Source organism: Melanotaenia boesemani, chromosome 5, assembly GCF_017639745.1.
Source record: "Melanotaenia boesemani isolate fMelBoe1 chromosome 5, fMelBoe1.pri, whole genome shotgun sequence".
Classification (NCBI taxonomy): domain Eukaryota; kingdom Metazoa; phylum Chordata; class Actinopteri; order Atheriniformes; family Melanotaeniidae; genus Melanotaenia; species Melanotaenia boesemani.
In genome coordinates, this window is record NC_055686.1 from 10932109 (window position 1) to 10951550 (window position 19442).

Here is a 19442-nt window from a genome sequence, read left to right on the forward strand (position 1 = left end):
CACAGGCAAGAACAGTGTCCCAGTAAGAGGAGACCCACACATCCTGATCGTGGGAGATCCTGGACTGGGAAAGAGTCAGATGCTCCAGGTAACACAGTGGAAGCAGCCCACACTTTAATAATATAATATTAAGGTCAGAATTCAAGTTTTATGCATTCTTATCTTTTGAAACTGTAATGTGTCGGGACGATCACTCTCTCACTTGCAAGTAATTCTTTTTTCAATACTTCTCCTGTAAATAAACCTTATATATTTTTACTCATTCCAGACTCTTGGTAATTTTTCTACAACAAATTTGTTGTTGCTAAAGAAGTTTTGGTGCTAAACCAAACCTAAAGAGGTTTCTCTCCATGTAGGCAGTGTGTAATGTGGCTCCAAGGGCGGACGGTGAGGAGTTCAATGAGCTGCAGCAACGTCTGAAACGCAGAACACGAGTTACAATAAACCCGCCGTCTGAAATATTTACTCATAAGACACGTATACAATCGGCGCATGTTTAATAAGTTAAACTTACACGTAGTCTCCTTTGTCTGCGGCGTATCTCCTGCCGCTGGATTCTTCATCTTCTGACTTTTAGGAGCCTTCCAGCCAAGACGTGAGATGCCTGATTTTATAGTCCATCAGTAACATCTCCATCAAGCAGAGCATGAACACTACCATCTCTTCCTTCTCCATATTAGCTTGCCTTGTTGTTTTGTTTTTAGCGGGTTTTGTTTTGTTGTTATGTGGCGCTAAAGTCACGCATCACTGTCGCAGACGTATGCGTCATCGGTCCCGCTACCGCCCCCAACTCATGTGCGAATGCAACATGAAACAGTTCCCCTGGAGAAGGTAGTTCTTAGAACTAGGACAGTTATTAGAACTGCGTTCTTAGAACTTCTCTGTCGGAATGCGCCTAATAATAAAACAGTTGTTTATATTTTTATTGCTCAGGTCCCTCCCCCCTGTTGCTGGATGTCACATGTCATGTTTAACTGGTCAGACAAGTGAATAACTACTAACTATACTTCCTCATCTCAGACATTCAGGTAAATATTCAGTCAGACTGATCGTCTTCTAACTGATAATCCAACTATTAAAATAACAAAGTGGGATTAGTGGCTGCTGCCCCCAAACAGGTGAGTATCTAAAACAAAGCTGCTGCAGCTTTTATGTCTTCTTGTTTTTATTAGTGTGATGTCATTATCAGCTGTTAATGTTTAAAGACAAGCAGGAAGATTAAACCTTGTTTAAAATAATAAAGGCAAGTCTTTACTTTTTATCTGGTCAGTTACTATTAATAAGTTTATGTTTATATCCTCACTGTATTTACAGGTAACTAAACTAAAAAAATTCCTTTAGTTTTGGTTTTAGTTTTTTTTAGGAATTTGAAAAATGTAACAAATAAAATCAAGATTTCAGTATTTATTTCGTTGGATTATATAAATGTGTATGTGTGTGTGTGTGTGTGTGTGTGTGTGAGAGAGAGAATTGTGAACAGAAAATCTTGTACTCAAAACAAAGTTTAACTGCACAACTAAAAAGCAGATTAGTTTCGTTTGCTGGCTGCACCTGGCAGTCATCCAGGAACATACTTGTTTACATATTTAACTTCGTTTTCCTTTCAGTCCGTCAGTAACTGAAACATCTTCATTATTTTAGCTGCAGATTTTGGTTGAATAGAATTTTTTTTTCTGTTTTATTGTTGGTGTGTATCTCACACTGAACCTGTTCTGGTATTTAGGTGCAGATGTTGAAATGATGTCACTGTTTTAATTTGTGTTTTCTTTTTTATCCATACAAACATTTCCCATTTCATTTCCAGTTCTTTACCTGTGTGAACAAATCTGTGCCCACATGTTATTTCTACAGGTTGTTAATATCTCTGTCAGCCTGATGTGTTTTCTGCTAATTGAAGCTTCTTTAAAAACAAAGTTGATGACTGTGATGGTTAAAATGAATGATAATAATGATCACTGTGTAAGGTGTAATGCTAACATGTAAACAATATTTTCAGATAGTCTGATTGTGATGCATCAGAAGAAAACCTCAATCAGTTTATCCATCTTTGTGACCGTGGTGCTTGGAAACGGATGAAACAAGCTGGAACAGGTTTGATAATTCACTCCATGATAAAACTGTAGGAGCAAAAGTTGGACAGCTTTTTCCTTCTTGATTGTTGTAGATCAGGGGTGCCCAAGTCCAGTCCTTAAGATTGTGCAACTTTTGGATCAGGGGTGTCAAACTCTGGTCCTCGAGGGCCAGTATCCTGCAGGTTTTTATTGTTTCCCTGATCTAACACACCTGACTGAAATTAATGGGTTATTGTGAAGAAGTTGAAAAGAAGCGGTTTGATTTTACTCAAGTGTACACCTGGTGTAGATTCTCAGTCTCCAGGTCATGGCATTAGTCAAAGTCAAAGTCAGCTTTATTGTCAATTTTGCAGCATACAGAACAAACAGAATAGAAATTACGGTTCTCTCAAACCAATAATTCTCTCAAATACAGAATTATTATACACTTGTTACCACTTGTAATTTAAAGGTTGTTTCTATTTGATTCCTTGACATAAGGTGCATCACTATCATTATTATATACATACTTGTTATTATAAGGCATCATACCTAATGTATGAAATTATTATTATTGTTTTATTGTTGTCGTTTTTATTATTTGGTACACTCTATACGTTTACTTACATTTTTTTCTTAACTTTGTTTTGTTTTGTTGATTTTCTCTGAGTTACTGAAACACAGTTTTGTTATGTGTCTGATGTCTTGCATGTTGTTATAAAACATGACTGCTCTGCATGATACAGTTAATTATGGTATGGAGTCTACATTCCATACCAGAAATGATGGAAAACTAAGACAAAAACAGATAAATAAAGCCACAATACCTTTTTTGAAGAACTGCAAATAAAACAAAAAAAAATTAACATGTTTTATGATGTTATTTAATTTGAATAAGTCTTTCCTCATTCAATTCTATTGTCCTAGTAATTATTCACTTCTCTCACTCGTGTATTAAAAAGTTTGTCTGTAAAACACTTAAAATGTTTCTCTGCATCCTCTAAAAGCATTTCTAATGTTGTGTTTTTCCTCACAGTGAGAAAATAAATGGTCTTCATCTTCCTGCTTCTCTACCTGACCTCTGTCTGTGGTGAGTTATAGTCTTAACATGTGGTGTAGTGCAGGCTGTAGAGTTATATTATTATATTATCTCTCTTAGGACCACTTGCTCTGAACCAGTGGAGTTAAACAGAAACCAGAACCTTACAAGTCAATCATCTGCTGCTGAGATCAGTTCAGATCTATTTCATTTTTTAAGAGCTAAAAAACCTAAGATCTTTCCTGCCACAGACAATAATTCTGTCAGTCAGAAACTCTGGACATGTTAACCCCACTCCTTTTCTTATGTACCACTGCACCTTATTTTCACATCTCAAATCCCATATTTTCCATATCTTCTTTTTTCAGTATAATACCTTATATTTATTTGTATAATGTAAATAGTATTTTCCTTTTTGTGATCTTTTTACCTAGTTCAGTATTTTGCATATGGTATTGTTACATAATCTCAAGTCTCTTTTATTCTATAATGCTGCTGTAACACTGTAGTTTCTAGTTTCTTCTGGGATCAATAAATTAGGTAGGATTCTTATTCTTATCAAAAAAACTTCTTAAACCAGATTTTTATCTGAACACCTCAATAAAACCTTGACCTGTCTGCTTTACTTCTCAACCTCTGAAGAACAATTAAAACCATGTGAGAAGTTAAAAAATGGCTTGTAAATAACTGACACTGCCTTTAAGGGTTATAAAAGTCCTATTAGGAGCGAAAGATTACAAAAGAAAAAATCATAATAAACAAAGAAATTGTAAATCTAATCTGAATGGATTAACATTGAAGTTACTCTTCAATCTTTTTGCTGCTATAGCAACCAAACAAAAATCTGAGCTATAACACAGACTGTAATCCAGTTGTTTCTGAGTGTGAGTTAATAGGTGACCTCTATCTGTCCACAGCAGGAAAGTTAAATGAGAAAACAGCTTTCTATCAAGCAGAGGGGGACGACAACATCACCATCAGATGGGACAGCCAGAACCAAACAGACATGTGTCTCACCAACATCATCTGTTCTTTTCTCTCAAAACATTTAATAGTTTTCTATGAACTGATTGATGGTGTTGAGCTTCCAGAGTCTCAGCATCAGCAGTTTTCAGGACGAGTTCAGTGTGACAGAGACGCTCTCAGAGAAGGACGAGTCACACTTCATCTGTCCAGAGTCACAGCTGAAGACTCTGGAAACTACAGATGTGAAATAGTTAATTATAAAAAGAACTTAATGCGATGGGAGCTTCAGGCTGAGTGTAAGTTAACTGGTTTTTATCAATTTAAACCAGCAGAGGTGTGTGTTCCTGTTGTGTCGTCACACTGATCCAGATTTTATTTCACAGTTAATTTTGTTCTGAATGTGACTCCAGCTTCTCATGAGGAAAGTTTCATGTCTACCATTACAACAAAGCCTGGATTGGTAAATATTCAAGGTTGGTAGCTGTTACCATGGTAACTACAGATGTTGGTTTGACTGTTACCTGGACAACACAAAGCTGATTTTCAAACATTAAACACATTTATTTGCAAAATGTAAACAGACTTCAAGAGATGAAGATGAATTTACCAAATGAAGTTTAAAGCTTTTAGTTATTTTAATTTCAGACAACTTCTAAATAAGTGTAAATGTTGCTGTAAAAACATGATGCAACTGACTGGTTTTTGTTTTTATTCAGGTGAAACACGCCACATGGGTGGACAAATAATTGGGGTGACATTGCATGTATTGGCAGTGGTTGCATTTGTTTGTGGAGTTATTGTAGGCATAAAAGAAATAGTTTACGTTGGCAGAAAAAAGAAAGGTAGGCTTCATAAGCTGTTTTAAATATTTCAAGTATGTTTTATTGCTTGTGTTGACTCTTCTGTCGTGTGAATCCTACAGATATCCGTGAGAGAGCGCGAGCGAGAGAGAGAGACAGAGAGAGAGAGTCAACGCTTATTGAGATGCAAGTAGCCAATGTACGGCATTCACATGACTCGGACCCGGATGAAAACACAGCTGTTTCAGATGTTTGAGAATAAATTTCAACATTAAACACTGACAGATGTTAAAATTCTCTCCTGATAATTAAAATTCTGTCTGTAACGCTTAACTATATAAAGACAGACTTCCAGCTGTCGGATGGTGAGTTTTTTTCTTCTCTGATCAGGTTTTCTGGCTTCATCCCGACAGAAACAGCTTTCTTTCATTAAGTGGGTGTTGATGAGACAAACTCTCCTGTACTTTATGTAAACCTGTAATTCAGTAGGAGTGAAACTATGTAGTTGTAGTGATTCAGCATCATTAAACATTACCAATGTTTAATAAAAATTCTTAATTCTAATAATTACATAAAATTAGGAATTTTTTGTCAAAATATTGATTATACCTCAGGCACCACCACACTAGAGAGCTCTAATACTAATCTAATGGCAGTGTGGACACCATTAGAGGACTAAATTAATTAACTGAATTAATTCAAGCTAGTCAACTCAATCAGCCATCAATCAATCAGTCTTAGGATGCTAATAACGTGAAGTCTTACTTCGAACGGATTCATAACATGACTCAAAGGAGGAATTTACAATAACCAGACCAGTTTAGGATAAATATAAAAATTACTAGTCTAGTCATGCATAAATGAAAAAGGAAATATTTACAGAGGACTTCGAATGGGAAAATGAATCAAACATTGTAAAATGCAGAATATGGTGTTCAAACCAGATGCTTATTTCAAGGTCAATGTAATGTGTCAAAAGGAGTAAGATGTGTGTGCAAGAAGTGAAACAAAAGTCAATTAACCTGTGGTATTAATTCAACTAATGTTTAAGAAAACTCTAAAAGTATCTCTGAACCCTAAAAAGAAAAGAAAAAATAATCTTATCTGTTTAAGCTGGAAATTTAAGATTTAAAACTACTAAGATCACTGTCAGACGACCAACCATTCCTTGGCAGACAAACAGAGGAGGACCGGAACAGTCCGGTTCTGTTTGGACCAGAGGCGACGTTTGTGGTAACTCTCAGCTCCAAAGGAGGCCTGAGTAGGTGGTAGCTCTGACACTCAGCTTCCAGGGAAGAAGGTGGTTTGTCCCATGTGATGGCTCGTAGGCTTGGGTCTAAAGGCTCTGTCTGCTGGGTAGGTCTTGTTTCGCTGCTGTATTGGTGGTGTTGCAGGTGGTGGAAAGTGATCTGGCTTGCGGTGGTATGGCACAAGATTAAGAGTCCAGCTTTGGATCAGTCCGAAAGGAAAACTCTGTAAAGCTGGTTCTGAAGTGTTGTCAGCTGTGTTAACCAGTTATCCAAATTAAAGATCAAAATTTAGCATCAATATTAAATATCCAAAAGATAAAAACTAAAAAAAAGTATCAGCTGGAAAAGGAATGAACAAAACGGAGTCAGTCAGTCCAAAAAGAACAAAACTCAATCATGCATCTTGAATGCAGGCACAAACTTTAGTATCTGTAGTGATGTTCTTCATATCACGGCAACTTAATTCTCCATCTCTCTCTTTGGAGAGACTTTAGTAGCAGTTCTGTGGTCACTATAAGTCCATTCCGGGTCTGTACCAAAAACAGGACGTGCAGGGAGCAAGTCAGAAGATCTTGTTGTCCTCAGAAAACCGGAAGTCTAACAATAATTTCTTTGTTCTAAGTTTCAGGAAAGTTGATGTGGGAACGCCCCCACGGAAGAATGTGGGGCCATTTTTTTTACCAATAAGCACACGTGGGCTGGTATAAACTCTGATCATTTTATAAAAAGTATCAAATTAAACATTTTGTGAATATATCTGTATGTCCAAATTATTAAAGCCTTAAATGAAACATTATTAAAATCATAAATGAAGCATTGAAGCGACACAATAAAAACAGTAAAAAGGCAATACATTGAAAAGAAAAAAACATATTAATAAAGTTTCAGATCAAATTAATCAAGCTTGTTGATTAAACCTTGTACAAAATTATAATGATTATATGCATGGTGTGTACTATCAAAATAAAACACACACATATATATATTTAAATGAAAAATTTGAAATAATAAGAACAGAATTTTTTTCTCTCCTCTTTAAAGTCTTTGTCCTCTCCGTGGTGGAACCCAGAGAAAACCTTACATGTTTAATTACCTCCTGAAATGTCAAAGATAACATTTCTGGTGTGTCTAAATGTCCTGGTTTTCTTTAGGAGTTGAAACCTGTAGGAAGGGGTTTATTAGTTAAAGAGTTACATCTGAAATCCATAAAACATTTAGTTCTTTGTGAGACAAATCTTGGCAGATTTGTGGCTACAGAAGATTACATTTTAGAAACTTCCCAGATCTTTCATATAACTTGAGAAGTACTCCCACAGTCCAGGTTAGAGAGTTGACCTTTGGAACTGGAAACCATGTCATTGGGGTTTTTACCAGTCAGAACCCCACTTTTGGAGTGAGAGGGACTGTTTGTCTATAAGGAGAAAAATCCCTCAAATGTTTTATTTAGTCAAGATTAAAAAGAGTTTCAATCTTTGTTTTGAAGATGCTGGAATCCGCTACGTAATCCATCAGAGTAACGTGTCTTAATATTACTTGTGATCATGATCAAGAGTTGTAATAACATTATAGTCTGAAATGTACAGCTCAGTCTCACCACTTTTATTTCTCTAATTCTAACAAAACCAGAATGTTCAATACCAACCCTTTGAAGAATATTTTTATGTCATGAAATTTCTGTAAAATACTGAGTCCATAACTCAGTTTGTGTTCATCACAGTGAACATCAGCTCTCATCATGTGCTCCAGCTTCACAGCTGTGTCATCATGTAGGTCAAAGGTCAGACTGATCCTGCTTTCTGACTCCACAACAACACAAGTGAAGCATCAGGACCAGACATGAGAAGACTCTGGTCCAGGAAATCCACACTGTGGATCAGGTTGTAGCTGAGAGGAAACAGCAGAGAGGAGCTTTAAAAACACTGAGACACGAGAAGGAACTGAAACCACAGGAGTTTGTATTTAATATCTCAATGAAGCACTTTTATTCTGAACGTTGTTAAGAACTTTTTAAATTTCTTGATAAAATGTACCATTTTTTTCAAGCTCAAAATACGTACTAAGTAGAATATTATACAGGTTTTGTAAATGACTGCAGAGGCGTTGGGGATTGTGTTTTACAGATGTGTTACAGATGTCTTCTTCTTGTTGAACCATGCTTTTTACTTTCACCATGTAGAAAACTTTCATATGATCATATTACATGTAGCAGAATAAAGTCCAACAGCTGATCTTTGTGATTTTATCACTTCAAACTCAACACAGATGCAGAACTCAGAGTTCTGCTCAGATTTTTTTCTGGTAGCTATTGTCAGCATTGTTTTTATTTTGTGTGTGTGTGTTATTTATATCAAAAGCTATTTTGTTAGAGACTATAATCTCTATTAAAAATATGTAGAAATAAATCTGTGAGTAATTTTTACCACGTTATGTTTTTGTTAAAGTGAGTTCATGTTCTGTGAGGACTTTCTTCAAGTCCAATACTTGTACCACAAACTCAGATCTTGATCATTAGTTTTAAAAGAATCAATCTATGCAATCTGCTGCCATCAGGGAGACGTTACAGACCAGTCAAGACATGCACCACCAGATTTACAAACAGCTTTTTTCTCTGGGCCATAAGATCTACTAACAAACACTGACAATAACAATGACACCAGTACTAAAAAAACACCTCAACTCATTTTACAGTAAATGTCTTTTGTATTGTTTTTATTATGTCTATTTATTCTTGTCTCTATTCTGGCTGAGCTCCTTTATTTCATTGCACATAATTTTGTAATTACAATAAAGTAAATTCTATTCTTCTCCATAATAAATGCTTTTTAGACTGTGTTTAAAAACACAACTTTGTGACTCAGTACATTATTTAAACCACACATCATATGTGACTACAGTAAACTAAAAACTCCAGCTCAACCAGTTTGTTCACTTTAAGTCACTGACAAATGAACTGATGTTTTCTGGAAACAGAAAACACACACACACACACACACACACACACACACACACACACACACACACACACACACACACACACACACACACACACACACAGACAAATGAAGAAATGAAAACATGTTTGAGAATGTTGTTGTAAATCCCCAAAACAGATTGTTGTTCTCAAATGAAATGGCAACACACTGATGCAAGCAGCGTGTAGAAACATGATAACTGAAATAGTCTTTACATCCATTTAATATGATTTTCTTCAAACTTGTTTTTTTATGTAGCTCATCTTAAATGATAGAAATGGAATAAAACATCTATATAGTTGAATTTACACTTTTACACTTTTACACATTGAAATAATTTATCGATATTAATTTAAAAAGTACAATTTATTCCCTGAATGCTTTATCAAAGTGGATTTTGATTTGAATAAACTTGAAACTTTTTTTTTGTCTAAATGCATCATTATAAGCTTCTTTTTGGTGAATTGTGAACTATTTGTTGCTTCTCCATCAGATTGATGAAACACCAGGAGGTTCCTCTGTGTCCCTCAAAGTTTCTCTGTATAAAGCTGAAGTTTGTTCAGAGAGAGAAGATGATCTGGATCTTTATACACCTGCTGTTTAGAAACCGTAAAGATCAGAGCTACAGCTGTTGAAAGCTGTAACTCCGTCACGTCTGTATCCTCTGCAGAGATCTTAACCTTGATGGCCACTATCATTGTCTATCAAGCCAAAGAGGAGCTTCAGGTGGGACATTCAGGTCCAGACCGACATGTCTCTCACCAACATGGTTTATCTTTTACTTTCAAACTCTCCAAAGGTTTTGTATGAAATGATCAATGGTGTTGAGTTTCCAAATTTTCGGGATCAGCAGTTTGTAGGAAGAGTTCTGTGCAACAAAGACGTTCTCAGAAAAAGACGAGTCAAACTTCATCCATCAAGACTCACAGCTGAAGACTCTGGAAGTTACTGGTGTGAGCTGGATGGTAATTATGACGAGATCTTGACAAGATGGGAGCTCGAAACGTCAGGTGTGTCAGCAGGTCTGAGGAGAGCTTCATCTTGTTGATTCAAAGCAGCAGCAATGTGTGTCCTGCTGATTTTCTTCTACAGAAAATCTCATGAAGAGATTTGCATGTCTCCCAACACACCAAAATCTGAGCTGGAAACTACTGAAGGTGGGTGAATTTTCCTATGTTATCAATCTGATACAAGGATGATTTCAAGATGGTTCATCACTGCTCAGATCTCTAAATATCATTTAAAGTAAATATGATACTTCAGTGTATTTACAGCATGAAGCAGGTTTGGTGTGCTGCCCTGACCTGATGCACCTGACACAGATGCTGCAGAAAAACAAATTTTATGTCTTCTTGCAGATAGAAAATAAACTGTTAGAAAGAACAATAGCAGCTGTAAAATGTGGAATGGCTGCAGCAGCGTTGGACATCAGGCAGTAACAGTTTTTCACAAAAAAAAATAGTAAACATTTGCTTAATTTATTGTTCTAATGGAGCTGTTTTAACTAGTTAAAATAACATTTATTTTGTATTAACTCTACAGATCAGTTTAAGAATAAAAGCACCTCCATCAACTCCTGTTAAATATTAACATCACAAAGGAATTTCCTCACATAGGTTCATCCAGCTGACAGAACTTCAGCCTCCATGTCTCATCAAGCTACCCAGCAGCTCTCACATGATGGCATTCATCATTACTGACCTGCTTAATAAGTGTGATGCAGGGTTGGAAAAAAAAAATTTAATTCCTTGTTTCATTTTCTTCAGTTTGTTATAGCTCATTCAGAAGATGTATACTATGACTTTTTGTATTTCTTTCTACAAAAATATTTTTGTATAAATTTTTATGTACGCCACAGCTTACCTCCCAAAGCCTTGTGTGTTTTTTTTGTAGTGTCACTGGTTTATGTAAAGATGACTAAGTGTGATTAAAACTAAGGAGCAAGCCATCTCAGGGTGCAGCAGTCATTGAGCCCCATCACACCTTGTGCAACGTGCACGATCCCCAAAGCCCTAAGTGTGTGGATGTAAATGTAGAGCAGGGAGGGGAGGGGTATGAGGAGTGGGACTGGATCAAACGTACTGTGCAAAACCTACTTAAGTCTCATTATGATTTTGAATCTAAAAGCACTTCAGTAAAAGAAATTGTTTGAATTTCTCCAGAAATATGTGAGAATAATACAGAAAACCTTTAGTTATTCCAAAAGATGGTTCTAGAAGCTACTGAATTATAGGTTTTATGTAGATTTTCCTCGCACTGCTTCTGCATTTCTGCTTTATTTTTGTTAAATAATTAACAATATAGTGAGATATGTTACAAGTCGTCATGTTTTATTATGTCCTGACACATAAAACTGTATTAAAAAGATGTAGGTTTTAGAGTAGAGATGTTTTTCTACTCTGAAGCATGCAGCATGTGGAGTGGAAATTTCCAACTGAAGGTTTAATGCTTTGAATTACTTCACTGCCTGAAGAGAAATCATCTTTTGATGGACTGCATCACAGCTCAAATATTTACTGATTCTTAATGGTGTGTTTCTAAAAGTGTGCATTTAAATAAGAGACTTTCACCACAGGATCTGGTTTTCAATAAATTACTAAATACTATACTATACAAAGTATAACAATATGACAATCTGCCTTTAAAGGTCTATTAAATTTAATTTGTGTGTATATGTAAAATTTAAATCTCCTTGAATAATAATGACAAGATGAAACTGATACTATCAATGCAGATACGCCCTTAAAAGGTGTGTTTTGTTTTTGTTTTAACACTGGCATGTTTTGAATATTTCTTTAAAGACAGTTGAGGAGTTTAAAAAATCCCCTACGTGAAAATATGAAAGCAGAATTTTACATATTCTGACTTTGCTCCTCCCAGCAAATTATTCAGCATCAGATTACAGCCTCACCTGTTGGTTTTAACAGCAGAAGATTAAACTAAATGATTATGAGCATCTGAGTTGTTACAGCATTAAACAAACTGATAAAAATAACTACATGTGTGAAGTTTCTGGTGATATTAGAAATTGAATCATAATCTTTTTTATATATTTTATATATGTTTTATATCAAGCACATGTGGAGAATGAAAAAGACAATGATGACCAAAATGAGATGGAAATATACATAAAAACAACAGTCCGTGAATGCAACACAGAACAACACATCCTCTAATAACTGCCTAAAGAACTTAAAACTGAAATAAAACTGAAATAACTTTAACACAACAGAAATTAAAATGATGGCAACACTTATTTTGAGACTGTTTGATACAAATGGATTTGTTTAAAAATATTTTAGAAACTTAATTATTAGAGTTTCTGAATTGTGATTGTGACTAAATCTTAAATCAACATAATAGAAGACATAGTGAACATGTGTGGAATCTACAGAAATTTCCCCAAGATACAGCAGAGGCAGCAGTGATTGGTCTGCAGGTAGGAAAACAGACCAATCAGGTAGCAGGAGCAGAGGGTGTTTCAAAGAGGAACCAATCCCAGGCAGGTGACGAAACATGGGCTTTGTCAAGGAAGGAAGTAATTAGATCAATGGATGGCTGCTATAATATTGATATTCTGACCATAATGCAGCTGTAGGAAGAACAACTTAAAAACATGACAATTTCTATCAGCAGATTTCATCATCAGAATTCTGAGCTTCATCATCACAAACAGGACAGAAAGCTGCTGCTGATCCACAATACTGCATGAAGAAACATCCACCAGATGGATGTTGAAGGAGCTTTGAAATGATCTGCTGCTGTTTAAACAAGAACTGGATCAACTTAGAGCAGAGACATCAGTGAGAAACCAGGTGAAGATCCTCAGTGTGAAATAATCAGAGAACACCTGTAGTGTTATCTGTCTGTCACAATGAGCTCAGACTAAGAAAACTCAGTCTGTTTCTGTTCACTACTGAAAAACTGCCTGTCAGGTTGGACTAATCTCTTCTACTTCCAAACACATAACAAGAGGCCTTTTTGAACGAAGCTGTGGAGTTTTACATCTACATCTCTCTGGAAGAGTCCAGAACAGCTCAGAAATCAGACGTCATTCTTTATGAGAGTTTTTATGTTTTTGTTCAAGAATTCCAGCAGAAAATTTACAATCAGCAGGTTATTAGTTCTGCTCGTCTTCCTCATCTTTAAAAACTATTTGAAAGAGTCATTTTTCAGTTGTGGATGTTTGAGAATTTCATCAGTTCAAGAGACAAAATCACTTTTTACTGGATATAAAAGTCGTCCAGTCTTTTCTGTTGTTAAGTTAGATATTGACAAAAATAGTTCTAATTCAGCCTTTAGTGAGACACTGTCATTTACTCATGAGACAATTATTTAAGTTACAGTAATCTTTCACCATTTATAGGGACTCGTGGTGAATTTGTAGAGTTTTTTAAAAACGAATGATTGACAGAAAACCAAACACCTAGTTGCATTGAAGTACACCTCATTAAAATTGTTCAAACATGGTGCTCCATTCAAGTACATATTCTTAAATCTGTACTTGAAAGGAGGATTATATTTCCCATCTGAACTGGGAAAGCTGGAGATTCCCCAGAGGAAGCTGATTATGCTTGCTGAGGAGGTCCCACCTGAGGGGTATTGCACGAAACCAAGATAAGGGATTAAGCCGGGATATGTTGGTTATCCTGGCTGAATTTAGCCCTAAGTCGGTTGCATGAAAGCAGCTCAAACTAATCCCGGCCAAGTTACTGTGGTGATTTATCCGCTGCAGCTAGCCTGCTCCAGACCAGGCTAACTGCTCAGGCTAAGATTAATCCTAGCGAGTCACCTGCATGTCCAACGTCAATTCTGTGAGGAATTAATGTGTTTTACAGCATGTCCATGGTCTTCCTAAGTATGGCGCGTCATTTTAATCATCCAGTATTAAAATATTACATAAACAGTCACTGTACATTTAATCCAAATCTGTTCGTAATCGCAGTAGCCTTTTTATATGGATTCGAGTTGTAGTATTATTATTCTATTCTATTCTATTCTATTCTACAGTCATTTAGCAGACGCTTTTATCCAAAGCGACTTACATTTGAGAGTAAGAACAACACAAGCATGAATTCAAACAAGATGGGACGTCATAATTAAGTGTTAGTCAGACCGCTTTTGAGTCCAGTTGGACCCAGGTGCTGTCATGTAGTACTAGTGCAGTGCATATAATTTTTTTTTTTTTAGTCATTTTATTTAAATACAGGATCACGATTTCATCACACAATATCAACTTGGTCATAAGTGCATGATTTCATCAGGCCAAGTGTTATATTGCTATGCTAATGAAGACTGCTCGTCAAATTGCTGTCAGAGGTTTTATAAATATGTGTTTTATTGCATTAATTGAGATTACAAAACACAGCGGATGAGGTTACAAAGATGTATTCAAAGAAATCCGTGACGAGGGCAATGTAGAATATTCAGGTCCAACTCCCCTTCACCTGTTCCCTCTTCATAATAGCTTGCCTTTTTTTGGAGGATGTGCTGGACGAGGAAGCCCGCATCCTCAGAAGAGCATTCAGACGTGAACGAGTCTTCAGGGACAGCTCACATCCCCTGGCCTTTGGAGATGACTATGTCATTGAGAGATACAGATTTTCGGTTACTGGATTTCCAGGTCCAGTTTTCTGAGTGTCCGGCGTTTAATCTCAAGATCCAGCTCCATTTCTTGGAGCTTGCTCTTTTTGAGTCAGCTTTTAACATCTGCCAGCTCTATCTCTCTCTCCAGGTGCCCTGAATAAAGCGTTCTGACAGTTTGTGAAGTCTGTAAAAGAAATGTCAATTAGCACAGCAGGATTTGTGCATAACGTAGATGTACTTTAGCCAATACTCACAATGTTACCAGGCTGCTTAGGAGACTGTGCAGCATCCGGGTCCTGCTACACATTTTCTATTAGCACCACATCACTGACTTCATATCCTTCATGGAATAAATAAGCAGGCCAATCCCATAAAATTGACATGCCTCAAGCCTTCTGGACTCCACTGACACAGTCTCCTCATCTGCAGACGTGCATTCTGCAGCTGCAGATGTGCCTTCCCCCTGCCGTATACATGCAGCGAGAGGACTTGGATTAAGATTTCACAGAACATACCAAGCCTGTGATTTCGAGACACTGTACTAACCGGATCATCTTCTGGTGGCTCCAAAAGTGTAATTGTGTTCCCAGACACTGCAAGGTTATCCAAAGTCAGACACTATATTATATTTGATTGTGTTCCATGTGCAGTAGAATTGCAGTACGTGATGTACCTTGTATGAAGCGGACAGTTTCTGTGGCTGGGACAGAGTCAGTTATTGTCCCTCCCTGGATCTCCTCCATCACTGGCCTCCCTTTATTTAAATGGAGTGCCAGTTCCTCTGCTGGAGTCACATCCTGGCTTGGTGGGCCGCCCCCTGTGCCACTTCTATAGGCCTTTTTTTAACTGCTACAATCATACAGACATTGAACATGTCAGCTCATCTATTCACCTCATTTGTTCACGGTTATCTACTTTGGAGTCACTTACCAGCCTGCAAAATATTCTTATATTTAATTTTTTCTTGCTGCCAGGTCCTTTTATGGCCAGACAGGTTTGTCCTTTATGAAGGACAGAAAGATAAAATAGATAAAAACGTTACATGAGGAAAATAGATTAAATGACACATTGTGGATAATTGTTTGCACCTAATCATACTCTACATTTCCTGAGTAACATGCACCTGCTTGTCACTCTTAAAGTATACAACAGTTAGTGGATTTGAAAAGTAACTCCTGTAATTGTAGCCTAATTATGACAGTTAAAGTGGAGCACTGTTTAATAATTGTACAGTTTTTGACCACTTACGCATTGAGCCGGTCGGCTATTGTCTGCCAGGCTTTCTCGCGTTCTTTACTTATGGCATTGGTATTGTCTTTTTTCCTTATAATATCCTTAACTTCGTCAGAGAACACCGTCAGGAGCTGTTGTTCAGCGGCCGTGACGTAGGACGCGCGACTTTTATCCATTTCCCCATCGGTGATTCTGTGAGCGATCGCGAGGTCTGCTTCAGTATGCCGTGCACACGCACTTATCCCAACTATCTTCACCTGGCTTAACCTAGCCGCACCTTCTCATCCTGGCTCAGCAAACGTGCAACCAATTAAGCCAGGATAGGCCGCGCAAGCTAGGTCAAGCTGGGCTTGCTTAATTATCCTGGATTTCTTTATTCTGGTTTCGTGCAATACCCCTCAGGTCTTGGACACAGAGGGAACCAGAGGTGAATTAATAAATAATTATGAATATTTATAACCCTCTGGTTTTAACAAAACTGCAACTTTTTCTGAAAAACTGTATACTTTATGTACTTCTAAATAAACTATTTTCTTCTCAGGATCTGTGTTGTTGCTGGTAAAACTGTACAGTATGCAGTTGTGCTCATGCAGTTCTTCATTGTTCAGTTTTAAAAATGTTTGTGTAGCTTCATAATATTTTATTTTGGCAAACTCATGTTTCAGTGTTGCAAGAGCCAAAGTTCCTCATATTTGCACTATTTGTTAATATATACGTTGTTTATTTTCTTAGTTTATCCAGAAACATTGGTGAAATTTATACTGTAAGTTGTGTTGCTATGGTTTGTGTTCCAGCTGAGTGTCAAGCTCAACTTCAAACTAATTTAAAGTCAACATAAAACGTATAAAGCTTTTGTAATATTTTCTATGCCTTTGTAAGCCAAGAAGGGTTAAATAAAACAGTTAAAAAAATGCAACTTTATTTGCCAAATTATTCAACTGACAACTTAGGGCCATGGCAGCTTTGTAACATATTAATAAATACATCCAGGTTTTTCAATATGTAAGAAACAGACCATGGTCTGCTTATTCAGTTACTCAAGAACACCAACAGTTGTGAGAAATTACAACGTAAGCAGTTTTTTTCAGACATATCTTGCTGTCACATTCATTAGGCAGATTAAAGCATCTTGGAAAGGAGTATCGTTGTTTACTACATGATTAAAGAGAAGAGAGAGGTCAGGGTAGTTCTCTGCAAAGCTCTGTTCTGCATGGCATCTCCCCTCTTCAGACGAAAATGGATCAGTTCCAAAAGTAGACTCCCAAGTCAGTGAGGATCCCAAGTCTTGCTCATACAAATTTGCCACAACAGAAGCACATGGCAGCAGCTCCTCTGAGACTTTAGCTGGGCAGCCACCTGCTGCCAATTCATTAGGTATTCCACGACCTAAGACATGGAACCAAAGCAATACAGTACTGGTTAGGTTGGATGGATTGGGGGAAAAAAAATCAATATTTCTTAAGTGTTAATAATCAGTTAAACATACCTGGGATCTTGTGTGCATTCCACGAACTCACCACTCTGCCAAGTCCAATTTGACTTACTTGACATGTCAGATTTGAGATGCAGAATCTGGTGAGGCTGCCTTCCATGTTCACAAACTCTTGGTCCAGCAGCTGCACCAGCACCCGTTTTAGTGGATAGTTCACACGATTGTTCACCTCCGGCCACAACCTCTCCACTCGAAGGTTCTATTGATCACAAGTTCAAAAGACGTTTTTAGGTGAAAGGGAAATTAAAAATAGAAAATGTAACAATACATTATTGCCTTTTTTTATTTTAATCATCTTAATATTCTAATTATGTGCAACACATACAAGGAGTTTGCCTCCATTTTTATATTACTTTTGATGGAAAACTACCTAATAACATGGACAGTAAGGCTAACAAATCAAGTCAAGAGATAGATGAGATTATACAAAAAGTATGTAGAAATAAGTATGAACACAAAACCACCAAACAAAAACATGAAAAGTAAAAAGTAGAAGTCAGCTGCTAAGTTGTAATCTAAACAAATAGTGTAAATAAATACTGAATGGATGTACACTGGTGATGATGTACAGTATATACAGTTCATGTCTAAAATCTGCATCAATTAAGCGGGAAAGATGTATAAGATAAGATAAACTTTATTGTCTGGCACAAGTGAAAGGAATTCATCTTTGACAGGGTTGTATAAAAAACACTAAAAACAAACATTAAAAACAACATTTAGGTACAACCATCCTAAAAAGGAGGAGCAGGGTCTCTGTTCAAAGCAGTAATTGTTCATTTTATACTATTCAGGCTGGTTATTGCACAGAGGATGAAGGAGTTTTTGTAGATGTTTTTCCCAGGCCAGACACTGAAGGTATCAGTAAATGAAGCCCCAATCATTCATATTATCTTTTACACAGCCCTCACCCTTGTTGATGTGGTTTGGAGGTATGGTGGCCTGCTGACATTGTGTCTGTATCTTGACAGCCTCTCCTGCATGTAAAGACACAGGTAAAACTCCTTGCCGTGATCAACCCGGAGTTGGTCCCACATGCCATGGTTCATGACTGCAGATCTGGAATAAAATAATGTTTACATGACTGCACCGAAATTTAACTAATTCAGTGAGAGTAAATATTTAAAGGATACTGCAGAGAAGTTACAACTATGATAATGGTAGTTGTGAAAATATTCACCTGTATACATCCTCATAAATCACAAGGTTGTTTTTCACTGGCATGGTCGAATGTCCTACAATTTTGCTGCTGTAGCCATCAACAGCCAAAACATGAGTAACACCAAACATTCTAAGCGTTTCACTTTGGTCTAAGTGAAGTTTATGACCCACATATTCAGCATAGTAGGGAGTTGGATTTAAATTACGAGCACCCTGGGGGGAAAAAAGAAATAATTGACACAATCACTATAACAATTTCAGGAGTAATGTTGTAGGTCCGTTTTGTCAGTTGTTAATTTAGTCCCATACGTGAGAGGTATCCACGGGGTTATCATATTTCTGCTTAATTAGCACTTTTTAAAGCAAAAGCATCACCTGACGCCGGAATTCATGGTATGGCTGGTGGAGCTCTCTTAGGGTTCTTCCAACCCGACATTCTCCCGCGTGTAGCCCCAGTGTTGCCGGTCATGAACTTCCGGCCATATGATGGTCCCGTCTGTCACGAGATTACACATTTACTGTTAGTGTTTGCTATATATGATATATTTGCAATACAGTGTGTAAATCTGAATGAAAACTCACCTCATGACTGGATTAAAGCGCTCTCCAGCTCTGCGTCTGACATATGTCTTTTTCTTCTCAGATCATGCCGAGCACAGAATCTTCTGACGCTCATTTCCGAGCATTGCAGGATACCCATCTGCTGCAACGTGCGTGAAATTTCGGCGTGTGTCAAGCCGTGGTTGAACAAATCCTTGATCAAAGCAGTATGTTGTTCCAGTGTCGCCATGGTAGTTACCCAACCAAACTGCCGCGCGCAAAGCCATTTCCGGTTCACAAAAAACCCGACAAATTAAATTTTAAACTCAAATTCAGTCATGTGGCCAGTTTT

The 19442-nt window shown here is 37.0% G+C and overlaps 2 protein-coding genes across 3 annotated transcripts; one reads left to right on the forward strand and one right to left on the reverse strand.

Annotated features, from left to right (window-relative positions):
- Positions 1-1000: 1000 nt before the first annotated feature.
- On the forward strand, positions 1001-8103 carry LOC121639794. 2 transcript variants are annotated; one of them, XM_041985300.1, is made up of 7 exons: positions 1001-1118; positions 1997-2091; positions 3088-3141; positions 4008-4352; positions 4440-4529; positions 4773-4898; positions 4979-8103. In XM_041985300.1, the coding sequence occupies exons 3-7, from the start codon at positions 3099-3101 to the stop codon at positions 5110-5112; spliced, it is 738 nt and encodes a 245-aa protein (XP_041841234.1). In that variant the 5' UTR covers positions 1001-1118; positions 1997-2091; positions 3088-3098; the 3' UTR covers positions 5113-8103. The 2 variants fall into 2 exon arrangements, with proteins under 2 accessions (XP_041841234.1, XP_041841235.1); XM_041985301.1 differs by having other exon boundaries at positions 1071-1118; positions 2001-2091.
- On the reverse strand, positions 7885-19315 carry LOC121640351. The gene is made up of 6 exons (XM_041986064.1): positions 19133-19315; positions 18570-19046; positions 18301-18448; positions 17384-17588; positions 17193-17283; positions 7885-7990 (listed from the first exon to the last, which is right to left on the reverse strand). Exons 2-6 carry the CDS (start codon positions 18677-18679, stop codon positions 7885-7887), a joined length of 660 nt encoding a protein of 219 aa, XP_041841998.1. The 5' UTR covers positions 18680-19046; positions 19133-19315.
- Between the last annotated feature and the right edge of the window lie 127 nt (positions 19316-19442).

Excerpts from the sequence above, each read along its gene's own strand:
- LOC121639794 (XM_041985300.1), top strand. The coding sequence starts at position 3,099 with ATGGTCTTCATCTTCCTGCTTCTCTACCTGACCTCTGTCTGTG. Across the intron at positions 3,142-4,007 it reads CTACCTGACCTCTGTCTGTG|CAGGAAAGTTAAATGAGAAA; the intron begins GTGAGTTATAGT and ends ATCTGTCCACAG. Across the intron at positions 4,353-4,439 it reads ATGGGAGCTTCAGGCTGAGT|TTAATTTTGTTCTGAATGTG; the intron begins GTAAGTTAACTG and ends TTTATTTCACAG.
- LOC121640351 (XM_041986064.1), bottom strand. The coding sequence starts at position 18,679 with ATGTTTGGTGTTACTCATGTTTTGGCTGTTGATGGCTACAGCAGCAAA. Across the intron at positions 18,449-18,569 it reads ATTTATGAGGATGTATACAG|ATCTGCAGTCATGAACCATG; the intron begins GTGAATATTTTC and ends ATTTTATTCCAG. Across the intron at positions 17,284-17,383 it reads GAATGCACACAAGATCCCAG|GTCGTGGAATACCTAATGAA; the intron begins GTATGTTTAACT and ends TCCATGTCTTAG.